Here is a 19,267-nt window from a genome sequence, read left to right as displayed (position 1 = left end):
AATTTGTCATTTTTCATCAAAATATTTCCTAATAATCCTCAAGAAATATTTCATAAAAATATACCTTAAAAAATATTTCATAAAAATATTCAATAAAAAATATTTAATAAAAATATTCAATAAAAAATATTTTATAAAAATATTCAATAAAAAATATTTTATAAAAATATTTAATAAAAATACTCAATAAAAAATTTTTTATAGAAATATTCAATAAAAATATTCCTTAATATTGAGCTAGTATCTATATTACTTAACATGAAACGTAAAAATTCTACTATATTCAACTGATAAGTGACTAAGCACCTGTTAATAATTATCTTTGTCATAACTCAATCACAAACAATACTAAATTATATTTTTAACTTCCCGCTAAGAAAATCTCAGATTTTCAAAAATCGGGAAGTTATTGGTTTTACCCCGTTTTACAAAAATCGAGTTTTCATCAGATCTCGACGTTTAAAGGTCACAGGAAGCTTCTCTGACTATCCCCGCGAGAGTGTCACTATGTCTGTATGTATATATGTATGTAAACCTCTCATAACTTTTGAATGGCTTGACCGATTCGATCGCGATTGGCGCCATTCGAAAGGGCTTATCCAAACTTAGATTTTGAATACAATTTGGACCGATACGGACCGATAGATTTCGAAAAATCTAAAAAAAACTGTAAAAAATAATTTTTTCAAAAGTGATTTTTTTGGAATAACTTTCGAACGGCTTTATCGATCAACTCCAAAAACTACTCAGCTCTTAACCCTGAAAAACCACGTCGATCGCCGCTAATCCGATCAAAATCGGTTAATTTGTTCGAGAGATATCGTGCAGGAAAGAAAACCCAAAAAATTGTTTTTTCGGAATACTCCGAAATGTCTAGTTTGCTCAATTCAAACAAAGATTTTTTATAAGGCTGAAAAAAATGCGGTGAATGCCGCCAACCACGTGAAAATCGGTTCATTCATTTAAAAGTTATTGCGGTTTGAAAACTCAAAAAATAGTGTTTTACGAACCTTCTATCAAACTTTTGAGCTTGAAGAGCTCAAAAGCATAGAAAAGTTATTTTTTTGAGCTCGGAGAGCTCAAAACAGCATTTAAATTGTATTTTTGAACTCGAAGAGCTCAAAAACGTCGTAAATGCAATTTTAAGCGCCTAGGTGTGGAATTAGCGGGAAGTTGCAGGGATGGCCTTCAGGGTCAACCGTTTTCCTAATTTTTTTATTTTTAAAATAAATTAAAATATTCCTCAGTCTAGATGCAAAATAAATAATTTAGAATTCGCATGAAACCGAAACTCTCGATTTGTTCAACCAAATTCTACCCTTAAACAATTATTAAAAAATAAAACACGTGGTTAGTAAAATATCGATAACTTCCTGAAGGAGCTCAAGTGTAGATTAAGACTCGACCACTTCCTTCCCACTCGAATATAATATAAACGTCTGTCCTACTGTGTCCAGGTGTTTCTCTCAAGTTACTTTACGTCCTGTTTTCTAAGTGCTTTATATATTACTTCATGTACATGAAAATTAAACACGTACGGCTGCGTACTTATTATTTTATTTAAGTAAACTGTTTATAACTATTACACCGCTATCACGAGCAATATCGATAGAAAAAGGAAGTTGTGTAAAAATATTTAAAAGAAACAAAGATTATTTGAATTGTGTGTCACCGACGACACGTAATTTATGAATATATTTCGGTATCTCTTATCTTACATTAGCTCGTTATCGCCTCAATTTAAAGCATGACTGATCGTTTGCTTCAATCAAATGATAAGTACCAAGAGTTGAAGAGCAATAAAAAGAAATACATTGTTATATCATTATAATTATTATTATTATTATTGTTTCCATTCATTGTAAATAAATAAATAAAATATTATTGAGTTACTTAAAATTAAACAAAGAGACTTTTATAAATGATCATTAAGAAATTTTATTGCATTGAAAGCATCTCAAGGTTGCTATAAAAATATTTATTTTTTCAAGGCTTTGTCTTTGTATATTATTTTAAATATCTTCGTAATTATCACAGACGTTTAATTAAATTCCTTTTTATTATTTCTATTTTTTTTTTATTATGAATTTAGCAAATAATTTAGCTATCTTCATATATGTTTATCTATTAATTACTAAATTATGGGAATAATTAAGCGGAAAGTTATTTTATGTACTTAATATATGTCAATTGATACATTTATTTATTGTAATAATTATCAGTATGGAAAATTAAGTTTTTTGTTCTTAGTAGAAAAATGGAACGAGGCTAAGAGATTTTATTATGCAGTTTAAATGTTATAATTGTAATATTAATCTATATTATTAAGGGAATAAGCAAAATTTTGTGACCAATGTATTTATATGATAAAATGGGTTTTCATGGTTAAATTTGGTATCGTTGGAAAAATCTTGACCTGGGGTTGTGCCTTTTCATGGTTTCATATCGTTCTCATCAATAGTCACTTTATAATGATAAGTATTTTGGCTGCTTTCGAAAATGCTCTATTTCTAGATACATAATTAAGAAATGAGCTTGTATCTTGTGAACTATTGACATTTTTAAAGATATAAACTCATCCCGATGTTACACTCATCAAGGCCTTTCATTTGAGTACCCACATTAATTTTTCATATATTTATATATATTACATATATGTATATATGAAAAATATATGAAAATGCATGTGGGTACTCAAATGAAAGCTCTTAATGAGTGTAACATCGGGATGAGCTTATATATCTGCTTTATATCTGCGTTATATGAGCTTTATATATGAGCTATATGAGCTTTATATCTTTAAAAACGTCAATTGTTAAGAAAGTACAATGCAATTTAACAAATATCTTGTGAATTATTGACATTTTTTAAGATAAACTTTTAAGATAAACTTACTTTGACATTACACTAGTCAAGACCTTTCATTTGAGTACCCACATTAATTTTTCATATATTTATATATATTACATATATGTATATATAAAAAATATATGAAAAATTGATGTGGGTACTCAAATGAAAGCTCTTGACGAGTGTAACATCGAGATGAGCTTACATCTTTAAAAACGTCAATATTTAAAAAAGTACAGTGCAATTTAACAAAATTCATTATTTGATAAAGCAAAATTTTATTTATTATCGTTCACAAGTCACTGCAGTCATATAGTGATTGTAAGATTGCTAGTAATAATAATACAAATCACAATTGTTTAAATAATAAATAATGTTTAAAAAGCTCTAGTTACTAGTAATTGAGCAAACTAATTGTTCTAAACAAGATAAACAAATATCAACGATGAAAATCAATTGTTTTGTCACATTGCTACTTTCGTAATAATTAACATACGCTTGTTTATTATTTCTAGGTACTTGTAAAAATATAATTCTAATTCGCAACATTTCCGTGTTTAACTTTCCCGTGTCCAACATTCTGTATAAACAATACTCTATTTATTTTAATACTCTAATAACTGGCAAAATATTGCAGAAAAAATTAAAGAACTTTCTTGCTAAATTTTTCCTCAAGGCTTCAGACAATTTTTCCGTTCGCATTAACAATAATATTAATAAATATTTACATTTAAAATAATCTGTCTAAAAATAAACCAGAAATTTTATAATTAACGAAAAAAAACATTATTTTTCTAATGAAATAAATAATTTTCAAGGTCCTCAAGCTAAGATAATTAATAACCGATATTATTATACTCCTAAGCATTACATTAGGTATAAATATAAATATAAATATAAATATAAATTAAATAAAACAGGTTTGGACTCTAAACACTACAATGTAAACGTGATACGATGCCTTTCCCTCGGCTAATATTAACGACAGTCTAAAATAAAAATAAAAATAAAAAAAAATAGTTGTCAAGACCTTGACATTAATAAACTCAAGTAGTGTTATGCAGAAAATGTTGGGCATTAAAAATAAAGGGCATAGGTGGGTGGTTGTTTATAATACGTTATATGATACACATATACGTATCAAGAATGACTCTATATACTATGAACGTATGATAATGTCCATTTACACATATACTTGTTGTACATACACCCACCACAAAGCAACATTACACTTATAAAGATAATTTTCGCTTGAAGAATTGACCCTTGGCCTCGACCTGGTTTCTCCCGGTACGGACAACTCTTCTTCTTGGTACTCTATGCTCTGATGTTATTTTACTATTACCGCGGATGTTTGTGAGCCTCAGGCTACCCTCTGCGACACGATGTCCTAAATTTCATCGGGGGTCAAGTCAGGATACGAGAAAAAGCGCTTCTAATATAAACAAGCAACCTTCCAGTCACAATGCGACTCCTGGGACTTGTTAACAATGAATAAATAAAATTTTGCTTTATTAAATAATGAATTTTGTTAAATTTCATTGTACTTTCTTAAATATTGACATTTTTAAAGATATAAGCTCATCCCGATGTTACACTCATCAAGAGCTTTCATTTGAGTACCCACATGCATTTTCATATATTTTTCATATATACACATATATAATATATATAAATATATGGAAAATTGATGTGGATACTCTAATGAAAGGTCTTGATGAGTATAACATCAGGATGAGCTTATATCTTTAAAAATGTCAATATTTCACAAAATAAAAGATAATTTCTTAGTTATTGATATTTTTAAAGATGTAAGCTCATCCTGATGTTACACTTATCAAGAGCTTTCATTTGAGTACCCACATGCATTTTCATATATTTTTCATACATACACATATATAATATACATAAATATATGAAAAATTGATGTGGATACTCAAATGAAAGGTCTTGATGAGTGTACCATCGGGATGAGCTTATATCTTTAAAAATATCAATAGTTCACGAGATACAAGGTCATTTCTTAATTATATCTCTAGAGATAAAGCATTTTCGAATGCAGCCTAAATACTTATCATCATAAATTGACTATTGGAGAGAATGATATGAAACCTTGAAAAGACACTACTCCAGATCAAGACCTTACTAATGATACTAAATTCAACCATAAAAACCCATTTTATCATTTAAATACACTGGCCACAAAATTTTTTTTATTCTCTTATTAATATAGATTAATGTTTTTTTTTTATAAAAAAATTAACAATTAACAATAAAAAATTATTATTGCGGTCTTAAGAACCTATAATTAATAGAAAAATAAAATTTTATAGCTCCTAAAGTATTATCGAACCTCGCTGGGATTTGAACTGAGCTCCTCTGAGTATCAGTCATGCGGCTCTGACGCTCCGCTACCCGACAGGCTTATGCATGCATTTATACGATAAAAAAAATCTATATTAATAGTAATAATAGTAGTAATGGTAACAGCAATGGTGAATAGATGCAGAGATGAGGTTAAGGAAAATTGCCAGGAATTTAAACGGGCATGATGCCAATAGGCCGGAGAGAAAGACTGCAGTTATGTATTGTTGTACTTTGTATTTATCTATGTAGATACAGAGGTGTATTAATGTATGAGTAGGCGATGCCTACATAGATATACGGATATATATTTATGTCAGCTCTTATAAATCTATCCCAAAGCCTCGAATCAATCACAATCGTGATTCTCACGCTTCGCCACCGGGCTTTTTTTCAAGCTTGAGTTTTTTTTGCTTTCTCCGGCATTTTTCGCTGGCTCATCCTCAAAAGATACCGACTATTGAATTTATCTTAAATTTCATACTGGCATATTTTTAGGGAAAGATAAAAAATATACGTTTATGCCAAAGGCTTTGTGTTTTTAACATTCAATTCTCTCAATTTTTATTTTTATTCATAGTTTTAAGAATGACTTGATAATTAAAGAATAATTACTATCAGATTGACTGGATATAAATCAAATTTTTTTATCTTCTTAAAATAAATCATGGATGATAAAGAATAAGTTTTTTATTTCAAAATTCTCAAGTGATTGTAATTAATCATTTACTTGATTTGTAATTTATTTCCATCAATTTTTTTTTAATTAAAAAATTTAATCATTTTTTCTAAGAGTTTGCCGTAATTTAATTGACTAATTTTTTCTTACAAAATTTTTGATAATTTTTTTCTGTAAGATTTAAAAAAAGTTTGGAAAATCCAAAAGTGCACGCCTTATAATCTCATTTTCCACAATAAAATTGATTAAAATAAAATACAAATTCTTTTAAATCTTTCGCACCATTGTCTACGCAGAAAAGAAAAGAAATTGTAAACGAACCTCATTTTCATAGATATAGATATACAAACGATTAGTGGATTTTTAGTTTATTGCTAATTATAAATAAACTACATTGAATTATACCATGATCTTCGAAAGGACTTAGTTTTAAATCATACTGAAGCGTATAAAAAATAAATGGACTTGATCAGTTAAGTTTTTCGGCAGTTATCGTGACCACGCCAGTTTTCATACATACATTTGACAGCCGGACGTCCACGGAATAATTTTTTTATACATTTTTTTTATTTATTTAGAAAGCAAAATGTCTTTTAAAAATGTCACAAGTGTTGAAACTAGTGTTTTTCCATTACATTTTTATGTAAATATTGTTCTACAAGTGCGATAGAAAATAAATAGAGACAATTTTAGTTCAAGAAATCGTTTGATTTTTGGAAGGCGAGTGTAGAGCACAACCTCATCCGCTTCGCTTATGAGGCGTGCAAAATTAGTTTAGTAATTTATTAAACTAAAAATGAATGTTAAATCAGCTTCTTAAGGGAGTCTAAAACATAATTTTTATTTTATACCTTAATACCTTAAAATTAATTCTCTAATAAGGAAACGATTCAGTGACTATGCGCCACCTGTTGGAAATTTTCAACACTACTTTTAGTAAAAAAATTATATACGCGCATCTCAGAGAATTTTTTCACGGGTTAATTAAAAATTGAATCTACTAGTACAAATTTTACCAGATTCTACTATAACATTCTATTATTTTAGTTCAAGAAATCCGCTTTGCTTATGAGGCATGCAATTTAATCCTAATATAAAATTGAGATAAGAATTAAGATATAGTAAATATTGAAGCTAATTTATTCGTAATGTGATTGGTCGAATATATAATTATAAGCATGAAAATATATGTAAACTCTATATTCAGGCGCGCAAATTCAATTCTAGTTTTTTTGTTAAATTTTGTATGTCAATTAATCACGCTTAAAAAAAAAACTAACCTGAGAGGTAAGATTTAGCACAAGTAATATATCCGCACATCCTGCAGATCTTGGACCAAATCGGTTTCAAAACATCCGGACCAAACATTTATCCAGCAAGTTATTGACTACTCCGAAAAAAGATACAATAGTAGTAAAAAAATAAAGTAAGAAACACTTAAAAACACCAGTACAGAGCTTGTAACTTCGGTTATTTATGTTTATAAATTTTTTTCAAGAAATTACCAAGCGTACCAAGGTCTTTCGGCGTAGCAAATCACTTTACTGCGGTTATTTTAATAGTAAAAATAAAAAAATGATCCAACTTGAAATTTGCAGTGTTATCCATAGAGGTTTTTTCTCGGGTCATTTATCCATTAGCTAGCTTATATACATTTAGTCTGATATTGCGGAAATAATATTGAGTAAAGTGACAGATGAGTGACTCGGTGAATTGCACGAGCGTTACTGACTGGATTTAAGAATAGACAACGTTGGACACGGCCGATCGGTTGGGACTCAGGCCCCTTCTTTTTTTCCAACTGTCTTCTTGTCTCACTTTGGATATAATAATAAGCAAAAGCAATGAATGCATGCATTAACTGTAACTGCATTAAATTAAAATCAACTCAAAAATCCAAAAAGATTTTTATTTTCTTACGTGTTTTATCGCTGATTAAATTTTAATTGAACAGCTGAACAATCCAGCGAATTTTCATGATAATTTATTTTTTCTTCAGCATATATTTTATTTACTAACAAACAAAAGTTATTTTAATGCAACCCATTGAGCTGAATCAAAACTTGACACTGAGTAATAACAGATTTAAATATTTAAATGCTATCCTCTACTTATTTATAAATATTTCATTGGAAATTGAGTGAACATCGAGAATGGCGCGTCATCAGCGCGAAACGACTTCCTGAGTAGCTGTGTCGACTAACTGTATCGTCGAAAGGAGAAAAGGATTCTCTTATTCTACAACTAAACCTCTTCTACTATTACACATATATATAAAACCTCAATGTCTCAAAGCTTTTTTATATAATTTTTACCCTACCGGTTGGACGGACTTTTAATCTTGACTCGTGTCTTAATTACAGCCTCAATCTCGTATCAACTATCTTTGCAATTACGGTCTCATTTACGGACATTAGATTTTAGATTGTTTAGTTGTCATTTTAATTATTTTCGTTACTTTTTATCAACCTCGGCATACACTTGCTGGATTTAATTGAATAATTAAAACCATTTTCTCCTCTACACTGTTAATTAAATTTTTTTTATACTGTTGCTTTTAATTTAAGCTCGGGAACGTAAATTAAGAATTTTATTAGATGGTTATTATTATTGATATGCAGTAAATATCAAAACACTTAAAAATATTTCAAGATAATTGGAGTACTTTTGTTTTAGCGATAATCTGTAAAAATCAATTACTTTAAGTGCTAATTGATGTTTTATTGACAACTAATGGAAGATTTTAAGAAATGTCAATAAAAAATCAATTTTCGTTGAGTAGTTTTATTAATAATTCAATTGATTCTTGGAATTACTTAAGTGACAAATTTATAACAATTAATCATAATTTTTTTTATGATTAATTTTTACTGAGTAAAGTTAATTAAATAAATGAGTTTAGAGTAAAAAGACCCTGGGTGGGAATCGAACCCAGATCCCTCAAGTATCGGATATAAAGGTTACTTCGCTTATTAAGGGAATTAATGGAGATTAAATTGATCATTTTTCCACGTTAATATCTTGCGTAATTTTGTGATTACTAGCAACCTTGCAGTCACTATCTGACTGCCGTGATTCATGAAATATAAATAACTAAAATTTTGATTTATTGAATAGTGAATTTTGTTAAATTGCACTGTTCTTTCTTAACTATTGACGTTTTTAAAGATATCAGCTCATCTCGATGTTACACTCATCAAGAGCTTTCATTTGAGTACCCACATGCATTTTGATATATTTTTCATATATACATATATATAATATATATAAATATATGAAAAATTGATGTGGGTATTCAAATGAAAGGTCTCGATGAGTGTAACATTAGAATGAGCTTATATCTTTAAAAATGTCAATAGTTTACAAGATACAAGGTCATTTCTTAATTATTGACATTTTTTAAGATATAAGCTCATCCCGATGTTATACTCATCAACAGCTTTCATTTGAGTACCCACATGCATTTTGATATATTTTTCATATATACATATATATATATATATATATATAGTATATATAAATATATGAAAAATTGATGTGGGTACTTAAATGAAAGGTCTAGATGAATGTAACATCGGAATGAGCTTATATCTTTAATAATGTCAATAGTTCACAAGATATTTGTTAAATTACACTGTACTTTTTCAACTATTGACGTTTTTAAAGATGTAAGCTCATTTCGATGTTACACTCATTAAGAGCTTTCATTTGAGTACCCACATGCATTTTTGATATATTTTTCATATATAAATATATGTAATATCTATAAATATATGAAAAGTTGATGTGGGTACTCAAATGAAAGGTCTCGATGAGTGTAACATTAGAATGAGCTTATATCTTTTAAAATGTCAATAGTTTACAAGATACAAGGTCATTTCTTAATTATTGTCTTAATAACATGGATTTATACACTAACAGAAGGTTTCTTATAAAAAAATGGAAATTAATTTGTAAAAAATTTTTAACAATTTTATTTCTTAACTAAAGAAATAAAAATTTCTCATAGTAGTTTTCTTGTTGAAAGAAAGTTTACTATTCATAATTGAGATTTAATATTCATACTTAAAATAATTATGCAATTTTGTTTCATTATGGATATTTGGAACACTACAATTGTCACCTTTTAATATTAATTACCTTTAAAAAATTTTTTATTGTGCATTCTCGTCCTCTAAAAAAACCTAGAATTTAATATTTGATAATTGGACAGTTTTTAAGCTTGCCGATAAGATCTACACAGTTAAAATAAAATTTATGTAGGTTTAAATAGAGATCTTAATCTCTGTAGATCTAAATTATTTTTCCCGAGTAAAATTACTTGAATAATAATAACAACAACCTTGTAAACGTCAAAAAGCAACCTTTTGTTAAATTTTTTAATTAAATAATCACTCAACTGACTTAAATTCGAACCGTGAACCATAGAGTTACCCACGGATGAATTTTTTCTCAGTACGTACGGTACACTCTGTGTATTTTCTTTTTTTTAATAATTATTTTTCTATTTACTTCTTTTTCTTTCACTAGTTCATTACATTTTTCTGAGAAATCACTTTCCACTCAGACTGCCAGTCTTTTTTCTACCAAAGAATAATACTCCCACGTATTTCAGAGTGAATCAATCCTCCCCAATTAATCTCAACTTTATATAATCATTTCCAAATCAGTCTATTCTAAATTTACAGAATCTTAACTCGAGTTTTCTTACAATTCACTATTCTTAAGGCTCCTAAAGTTTCTGACGTCTTTTCCCATTACCAGTCGATATTTCAAACTCCTTTTAAGAGGGTTGAAAAATTAAAAAAAAATTATTTCACCGAGAACTTTGAATCAAGCATCGATTTTTTTTTCGAATTATAAATAACAAGGCTATTTTTATTAGTTTTCAGCGCAAATGGACCCGAGGATCGTAAAAACAACTTTCAGTACATCGGTTCAAAATTTACACTACCAGCTGCAACACTTACGAGCGTCATAAAAATTTTTTTTCGTTATTCTGAAACTAATTTGGAAAAATAAATGGTAAAAAAAATTCCTTATAAATTTTTAAGTTTTTATTTTTTGTTAAAAATAAATTCCGTAAATATTAAGGAAAGATATTTTATAAAATTTAATAAAATGTACTTTAATCTTGCTCCCCTATGACCTTATCAACAATTAATGTAATATTTTTATCACTTCCATTAAAAAATAACCTAAAGTATATGTTATTATTTCAAACTTTTAAATATATCTATCAGAACATTCTAAAAATACTTAAGAGCAGTTCAATGTCAATATCAATTTAATTTTAATTGCTTTTTGATATAAATATGAATTTTATAAAAAAAAAAAAAAAAAAATTATTTACATAATTTTAATTTTAATTTTTTTGAACAAAATTTTTTTGGGAAAATTTTGATTAATTTTTTTTTAAAAATACTTAAAAAAATCAACAGTTTAAAAAAAAAAGTTTATTACAATTTTACAAATTTAAAAAAAATTGTGATATTCAACTTTTTTTTTTAAATTGTTCGTTTTTTTATGAACTTTTCAAAAAAAAATATTTTAAAAATATCAAAAAAAGATAATGTAAAAATTTTATCCAAAAACATAAAAGCCAAAATTTTTTCCAACTTTTGAAGGCAAAAAAAACTATTCAAATCTTTATTTTCTTCTTTTACGATGTTTTTCATCATGAAAAAAATTTTAAATTAATTAATTTAATTTTAAATTACCAAAAAATAAAATAAAATTCCTGATCTCTCTTGTTATTAAATTACTACCAAAGAAAACTAAATAACAAGAATTTATGTAACGAACGGTAACGGTGTTTTGTAATTTATTAAGTAATATTTTCCATTTGTCATAGTATATATAGGAGTAATCATATAATTTAATCGGAAAACTTGGAATTTCAACAAGAAAGTAACAAAAGTGTTGGAAGTAAAAAAGATATTTAGCAGATTCAATTTGAAATAGTTCTCTATCTAATCGTAATATGTTTGTAACGTAACAAGGAAACCGGGGCCAAGTAAGTGAACAACAGGGCTGTCCGCGATGGTCCGCTATACGGTCGGCGACCGAGCTCGTGACCGACTTTCGAAAAGGGGAGTACGTATATTACAATTACATAGCTCGTACTCTATATACTATACACCATATATACATTCACATGAACTCAACATCCAATACCAACACCAACACGTGTATACCTGTCTATTTAATTAATAGAACAGGATCGTATATGTATACATTGTCGTGTTACATAAATCGAATCTAATGAAAAGAGTTTTCAATATAACATAATATAATAACCGGCTGATATCATACATTTATTATAGATAGAAAAATATAATCTAAATTATTAAGAGAATAAGCCAAATTTTATGACACATAATTAAGAAATGACCTTGTATCTTGTGAAATATTGACATTTTTAAAGATATAAGCGCATCCTAATGTTACACTCATCAAGACCTTTCATTTGAGTACCCACATCAATTTTTCATATATATATATATTTTATATATGTATATATATGAAAAATATATCAAAATGCATGTGGGTACTCAAATCAAAGGTCTCGATGAGTGTAACATCAGGATGAGCTTATATCTTCAAAAATGTCAATAATTAAGAAATAACCTTGTATCTTGTGAACGATTGAAATTTTTGAAGATATAAGCTCATCCTGATGTTACACTCATCGAGACCTTTCATTTGAATACCTACATCAATTTTTCATATATTTTATATATTTATATATATTATATATATGTATATATATGAAAAATATATCAAAATGCATGTGGGTACTCGAATGAAAGGTCTTGACGAGTGTAACATCAGGATGAGCTTATATCTTCGAAAATGTCAATAATTAAGAAATAACCTTGTATCTTGTGAACAATTGAAATTTTTGAAGATATAAGCTCATCCTGATGTTACACTCATCGAGACCTTTCATTTGAATACCTACATCAATTTTTCATATATTTTATATATTTATATATATTATATATATGTATATATATGAAAAATATATCAAAATGCATGTGGGTACTCGAATGAAAGGTCTTGATGAGTGTAACATCAGGATGAGCTTATATCTTCGAAAATGTCAATAATTAAGAAATGACCTTGTATCTTGTGAACGATTGACATTTTTAAAGATATAAGCTCATCCTGATGTTACACTCATCAAGACCTTTCATTTTAGTACCCACATCATTTTTTTGTATATATTATATATATTGGGAAACTTAGAACTTTGATATGCTAACTAGCGGTTCAAAGTGTAACTACTCAAGGTAGGCTAATTTTGTACACATGTGTACATGTGTAGCCTACTTTGAGTAGTTCATTTTTGAATACCAGAGGCGTAATACCTAAGCCACGCCTATCCTAAGGATCCCAATATGTATATATGAAAAATATATCAAAATGCATGTGGGTACTCAAATAAAAGCTCTTAATGAGTGTAATATCGGGATGAGACTATATCTTTAAAAACGTCAATATTTAAGAAAGTACAGTGCAATTTAACAAAATTCATTATTTAATAAAGCAAAATTTTATTTATTTATAGTTTAAGTTTACAATTTAAGACAGTCACATAGTGACTAGGTTGCTAGTTATGATTATCATTATTATCATTATTATTATTAAAAATATTTCAGTATAATAATTTTAGGCATAATGATTAACTTTTTACAATAATGCATTCTATAAACCACTACTGCAGTCTAAATAGTATAGAGAAAACTAGATTCGCGAAATCGCGTGACAGCAAAAACGCGAGCGAGGCGCAATCGTTCGTGTCGAGTATGATTAAGAACTGCGACAAAAATTATTGCAGTAAAATCAAAATATAAATTATCTTTTCCAGTCTTACATTGTAAACCGTAAGAATAAAGTAGAAAATAAAAAATAAAAGGAATTGAGAACAAAGTTAATTGGAGGATAAGAATATTTTTTTAATGATAAATTTTCAGAGGATTCTGAACAAAGAATGTAATGCCAGTTCTTTTCCTTTTAAATAACATAATTCAAGTGATGAGAACAATGTTTAGATTGTTTCAATCTGAGATTGACAGATCACAGATTTTATTTCGAACAGACTGAAAATTTAATGCTTTGATTTATTTACTGTCAAAAATTTATTGAGTAATAAAAGATCAGAGGTTTTTTATGGTACTTTAATTCTAATTGATATTGATCAGTTTAAAAAAATTCGTGTCATTTTTAATATCAGAATTTTTTATAAATAATTCTTGATAAATATATAAATGTACATCGTTTATCTTATTACAGTGTACTGGAAAGAGTGTAGAATGGATTTAACATGAATAAATCAGCGAGAAATTTAAAAGCGATCATAAAGCACATTTCAAGTGTTCACGCTTGAGGTGTGCAATAATTATAATTGAAATGTAATTTATTGTATAGCTCTGAAGAAGTCATGAATACTTAACAAATGTTGGTAATACATTTAAATATTTTACTTTACTATCATTCCTTATTTTCCGCTACTGCAATGAATAATATGTTTATATTTTAATATATATTATTAAGAATGTTATGAGTTTCACGCTAAACTGATGGTCGAATGGTATGTAATCTATTATAAAAATTTTGTAGAAAATCTTTAGTGTCTAAAAAAATTTACGAGCATGATTAAAAATTTTTTTTTACTCAAATAATATTTTTAATGAAAGTTTTATTTATTTTTTCACTTTAAAAACTTTCTTTTGATAAGAAATGTTTACTTTTAAGTTAATTAATTGATAAAAAAAAAAATCATTCGAGCATTCTTTAATCAAGAGAATATTCTATTCACTTTCTACTCTGCTACTTTCTGTAATTTAACTCTTGTGATTTTAAATTTTCAGTTCCTGAAGTATTATTGTTTGATAAGTTTGCTTGTATGAGTTTTATTATCGACAAAGTGATAATAAATTTTCGCAATAGACATGACAAATGTTAAACACTGAAAAAACATTAACTTCTCTAAACTAAAAAGATAAAAAATTTTATCTCTCGAGACTAGAATAATAATAATAATAAGAACAAAAGAAAAAATTACTTTAATTCATATAAAAGCTTTTAGAGAAAAATTAATTTAAATCTCACAATAAAAACTGATCCTATGCGATAAAATTAAGTCCTCGATTTTATTTAGAGTTTAATACTGCATTCATTCGATTTAAATATAATCCGACTTATCGAATATGGCTATTTAGTAAATATTTTATACAAATACTGAATTTATTTATCAGTTTCATATAAATCCTCTTGCGATTTATTAACAATAAAGTATTTATTCAGAAGGAAGAATTAATATTGTTACAATAGAAATTTTTTGATAATAGTTAATAATAAAGCTTTGCTTGGAATAAAGAATTTAATTTTTTATTTTAATATAAAAAGCAGTTTTTATTCAATTTTATCATTGAATTTTTAAATATTTCCTAGAAAGTTAATTAAAAAAATGAAAAATTAAAGAAATTTTTATTATCATCGAGATTATCTGTGAATATTAATATTTAATTTGTTTAAAATACAGAATAAAAAGCGTCTTATGATTTGATTGAAAGTTTTTTAATTTTTTTTACCCCATCAAAATAATTTTTTAAAATTATCTTTAGCTAAAAAAAAAAGAATTTTACAAAAAAATTTTTTATTTTTAACTTTAAAAATTGATTTATCAAAGAGAAATTTTTTTAATGAACAAAAAAAATATTTCCAGATGTTGAAATCTACAGTAAAAAATTTTGCGTCAATGTGTCAAAAAATTTAGTGTTAAAAATTTGTATTTTAAATATTTAACACTTTTTTGTGTTGATTTAACAGAATAAATGTTAAATTTACACATACTAGAAAATCAAACGCGCTTTGCGCGTTTCTGTCAAAATGTTTATTGTCAACAAATTGATTAATCAATATTTTTACAAATTTTACTCATTAATATTTAACCATTGCTATGGTAGTCGTTGACATAGTAAGCGCTGCTATGGTAACTGTTATCATAGTAACCGTTGCTATGGTAACCGTTATCATAGTAACCGTTGCCATGGTAGCCGTTTCTATGGTAGCTGTTGCTACAGTAACCGTTGTCATAGTAACCGTTGCTATGGTAACCGTTGCTATGGTAACCGTTGCTATGGTAACCGTTGTTATAGTAACCGTTGCCAAAGTAGTCACCATAGCAACGAAAAGCGACAACAATGAAAACTTCACATCAACTTTGTAATAAAGGAAAAGTAATAAATACTTAACACAAAATTTTTTGACGAAATGACGCAAAATTTTTTACTGTGTATATAGATTTAATAGCCGAACAACTGGGTACTAAATATTTATTAACCAATCCTAGTTTCTAATAATAAAGCACCACATATGAATAATTTGAATAAATTCTTGTAATTTAAATCCGTAATTAAAGGTATAAAAAATTAAACAATAGAACAAGTCTGCAATTATCCATTATTGAAAAACTAACAAGTAATAAAAAGTGAGCTCAGTGGGCGTGAATAGAACCGGGTTTTTATTAACATATCAACCTAATAATTGCCAAATGCAAGTGAAATAAGTCAATAGACTATCGTTAGCTCATACTATGTCTAATGTGTAATTATAATAGTATTGTAAGTAGTAACTAGAGATTCACGGGTGCTAAGGAGTTATGAGCAACCATATCAATTCAGTGTAATGCAGCAGAAGTAAAGGGGCCGTGTCTGTTAGAATATATCTATCTCCGTAATGAAAAAAGTAAGTGCAATAGGTATTATACGATAGGATGTACGATTGTGGATGTGATATGTTGTATATATATTAACGTATATGGACTTGCAGGCAATATATGTTGTACACCTTCTTACGTAGGCCTCAACTCAAGTATTATCCGCGAGTATAGAGGAAACTACTATTATACACAGAATGTAAGTATAATATATAATATATAGTACACAGTACACAGTACACTACTTCCCACACAAAATAAAATGAAACGTCGTTCGTCTCTTAACTAAGACTACTCTCGAGGCCGATATATCTCCCACGTATCCTACGTAACTCGCGTAAGTACAGTTGAGGTTTCGGTCGTGGAAACTCGATCTTTGTCTCTTGGCATTCATAGAGATAGATATATTGCGTTAAGTTATTATTATATAGGTATATGTTGATATATGTTGTATATCTATAGGTATGATACGTCATGTACAAGTTTAGGTGTGGCATGTAACAATATTTATATATACGTGTATGTAGGTATGATGTAGTCCAGATTTACAGTCACCTTCAGGTTAAATTGCTTTAACTTGTATCAAGTGGACTTGACTCATATCTATTTTTAAAAATTTTGACTTTTGTTTTGTTTATCAACAACTGGTTTTGGTGTTTGCACACTTCCAGTGGAAAAACAATAAAAACAACGGGTTGGATTTAAAGGTGGGCAATAATGGGTAAAGAGTACAGTACATAAGTAAATAGAGGTGATTGATGGTTTCTTATCTTAACTTAAATGGGTGTGAAATATTGTTATAGTGAAGAACAATGGCAAGAAAAATTTTTAGATGTGGTAATTAGAATTTTCCGGTCCTACTTTCAGTCAAAAAAATTAAAAGGTAAATTTTTATACACTGAAAAAATTTTTTATTGAAGAAAATTATTTTAGAGAACGGTTGTGTTGATTTAAGGATTTTTTGTCTTGGAACTCGTTTTTTTTAGCTTGAGAGATTTTAAAATTTTGTTTAATAATATTATATTTTTGTGCGATGCAATTGAGTTCTTTAACAAAAAACGCAATTCTCAAAAAATAACAATAGATATTTTTTATTGCACGCCTTGTAAGCGAGGCGGATGAGGTTGTGCTCTACACTTACCTTTTATAGTAGAATCTAGTAAAATTTGTACTAGTAAATTTAATTTTAAATTAACCCGTGAAAAAATTCTCTGAGATGCACGTTTATAATTTTTTGACTAAAAGTAGTGTTGAAAATTTCCAACAGGTGGCGCATGGTCACAGAATCGTTTCCTTATAAGAGAATTAATTTTGAGGTATTAAGGTATAAAATAAAAATTATATTTTAGACTCCCTGAAGAAGCTGATTTAACATTCATTTTTAGTTTAATAAATTACTAAACTAATTTTGCACGCCTCATAAGCGAAGCGGATGAGGTTGTGCTCTACACTCGCCTTCCAAAAATCAAACGATTTCTTGAACTAAAATTGTCTGTATTTATTTTCTATCGCACTTTTAGAACAATATTTACTCATAAATGTAATGGAAAAACATTAGTTTCAACACTTGTGACATTTTTAAAAGACATTTTGCTTTTTAAATAAATAAAAAAAATGTTTAAAAAATTATTCCGTGGACGTCCGGCTGTCAAATGTATGTATGAAAACTGGCGTGGTCACGATAACTGCCGAAAAACTTAACTGATCAAGTCCATTTATTTTTTATACGCTTCAGTATGATTTAAAACTAAGTCCTTTCGAAGATCACGGTCTAATTCAATGTAGTTTATTTATAATTAGCAATAAACTAAAAATTCACTAATCGTTTGTATATCTATATCTATGTAAATAAGGTTCGTTTACAATTTCTTTTCTTTTCTCGGTGGACAATAACACGAAAGATTTAAAAGAATTTGTATTTTATTTTAATCAATTTTACTATGGAAAATGAGATTATGACTCGCACTTTTGGATTTTCCAAATTTTTTTAAAAATTTGATACTGCTAGTTTAAGAAAAAAATTTCTTTGCTCAAAATTAATTTAAATTAACTCTCCAAATCCCTATCTGCAATTATGTATTTAAAATAATCTAAAAAAATTCTAATTGAGCCATCACATTTTTTTTTGTCACGAATAACTTTCAAAAGCCAATAACCTAATGATTTATTGCTTGAAGAGGATCATATAATTTTTTCTTCCGCAAAGAGTGTAACAAAAACGAGGTCATTACATCACTATATCTCAATTAGATGTTTTTACACCTTAAAATAATCGTTTCACTGTATAATTACCGCATAAATACTCTTCAATTTGAAGAGTTGATCTTAACGATCAAAACGATCAATCATTCAAACGATCCCTGAAGACTTTTTTCCAAAAAAAGTTAAAAATATAATTAAGCCCACCCAAAAAATAAAAAATATCTAACCATTAAATTAAAGATAAATGAAAATTGAATAATTTTCTTGACTCTAATAAAATTAGATAGAATAAAACTGTAAATCGTGACACGAAGTTATCTCGGCATTAATATAGTATACATTCCATAGTACAGTGTATTATATTATATAGCTTGCCTAGATCATCTCATTACCATACGACAACACTTTATGTAACATATTTAATGACCTAGAAGATCAACATATTT

General features: G+C 27.6%; 1 protein-coding gene across 3 annotated transcripts in view; it reads right to left on the bottom strand.

The window, feature by feature from the left end:
• Positions 1-19,267, bottom strand: part of LOC123259472 (serine/threonine-protein kinase tricornered) — an 89,976-nt gene that overhangs the window by 44,073 nt on the left and 26,636 nt on the right. The window contains exon 1 of one of the 3 annotated variants that reach the window (XM_044720010.1): positions 7,174-7,289. The exons of the other annotated variants lie outside the window; for them this stretch is intronic. Within the exon in view, the coding sequence (XP_044575945.1) occupies positions 7,174-7,261 (88 nt within the window). The 5' untranslated portion in view covers positions 7,262-7,289. Of the gene's footprint in view, positions 1-7,173; positions 7,290-19,267 lie in introns of those variants that run through there. 3 annotated transcript variants of the gene reach the window in all.

Source organism: Cotesia glomerata, linkage group LG2 (assembly GCF_020080835.1).
Source record: "Cotesia glomerata isolate CgM1 linkage group LG2, MPM_Cglom_v2.3, whole genome shotgun sequence".
In the NCBI taxonomy this organism is placed as follows: Eukaryota; Metazoa; Arthropoda; class Insecta; order Hymenoptera; family Braconidae; genus Cotesia; species Cotesia glomerata.
The sequence above is the reverse complement of the archived record's forward strand: the minus strand, read 5'-3'. Positions and strand labels throughout refer to the sequence as shown.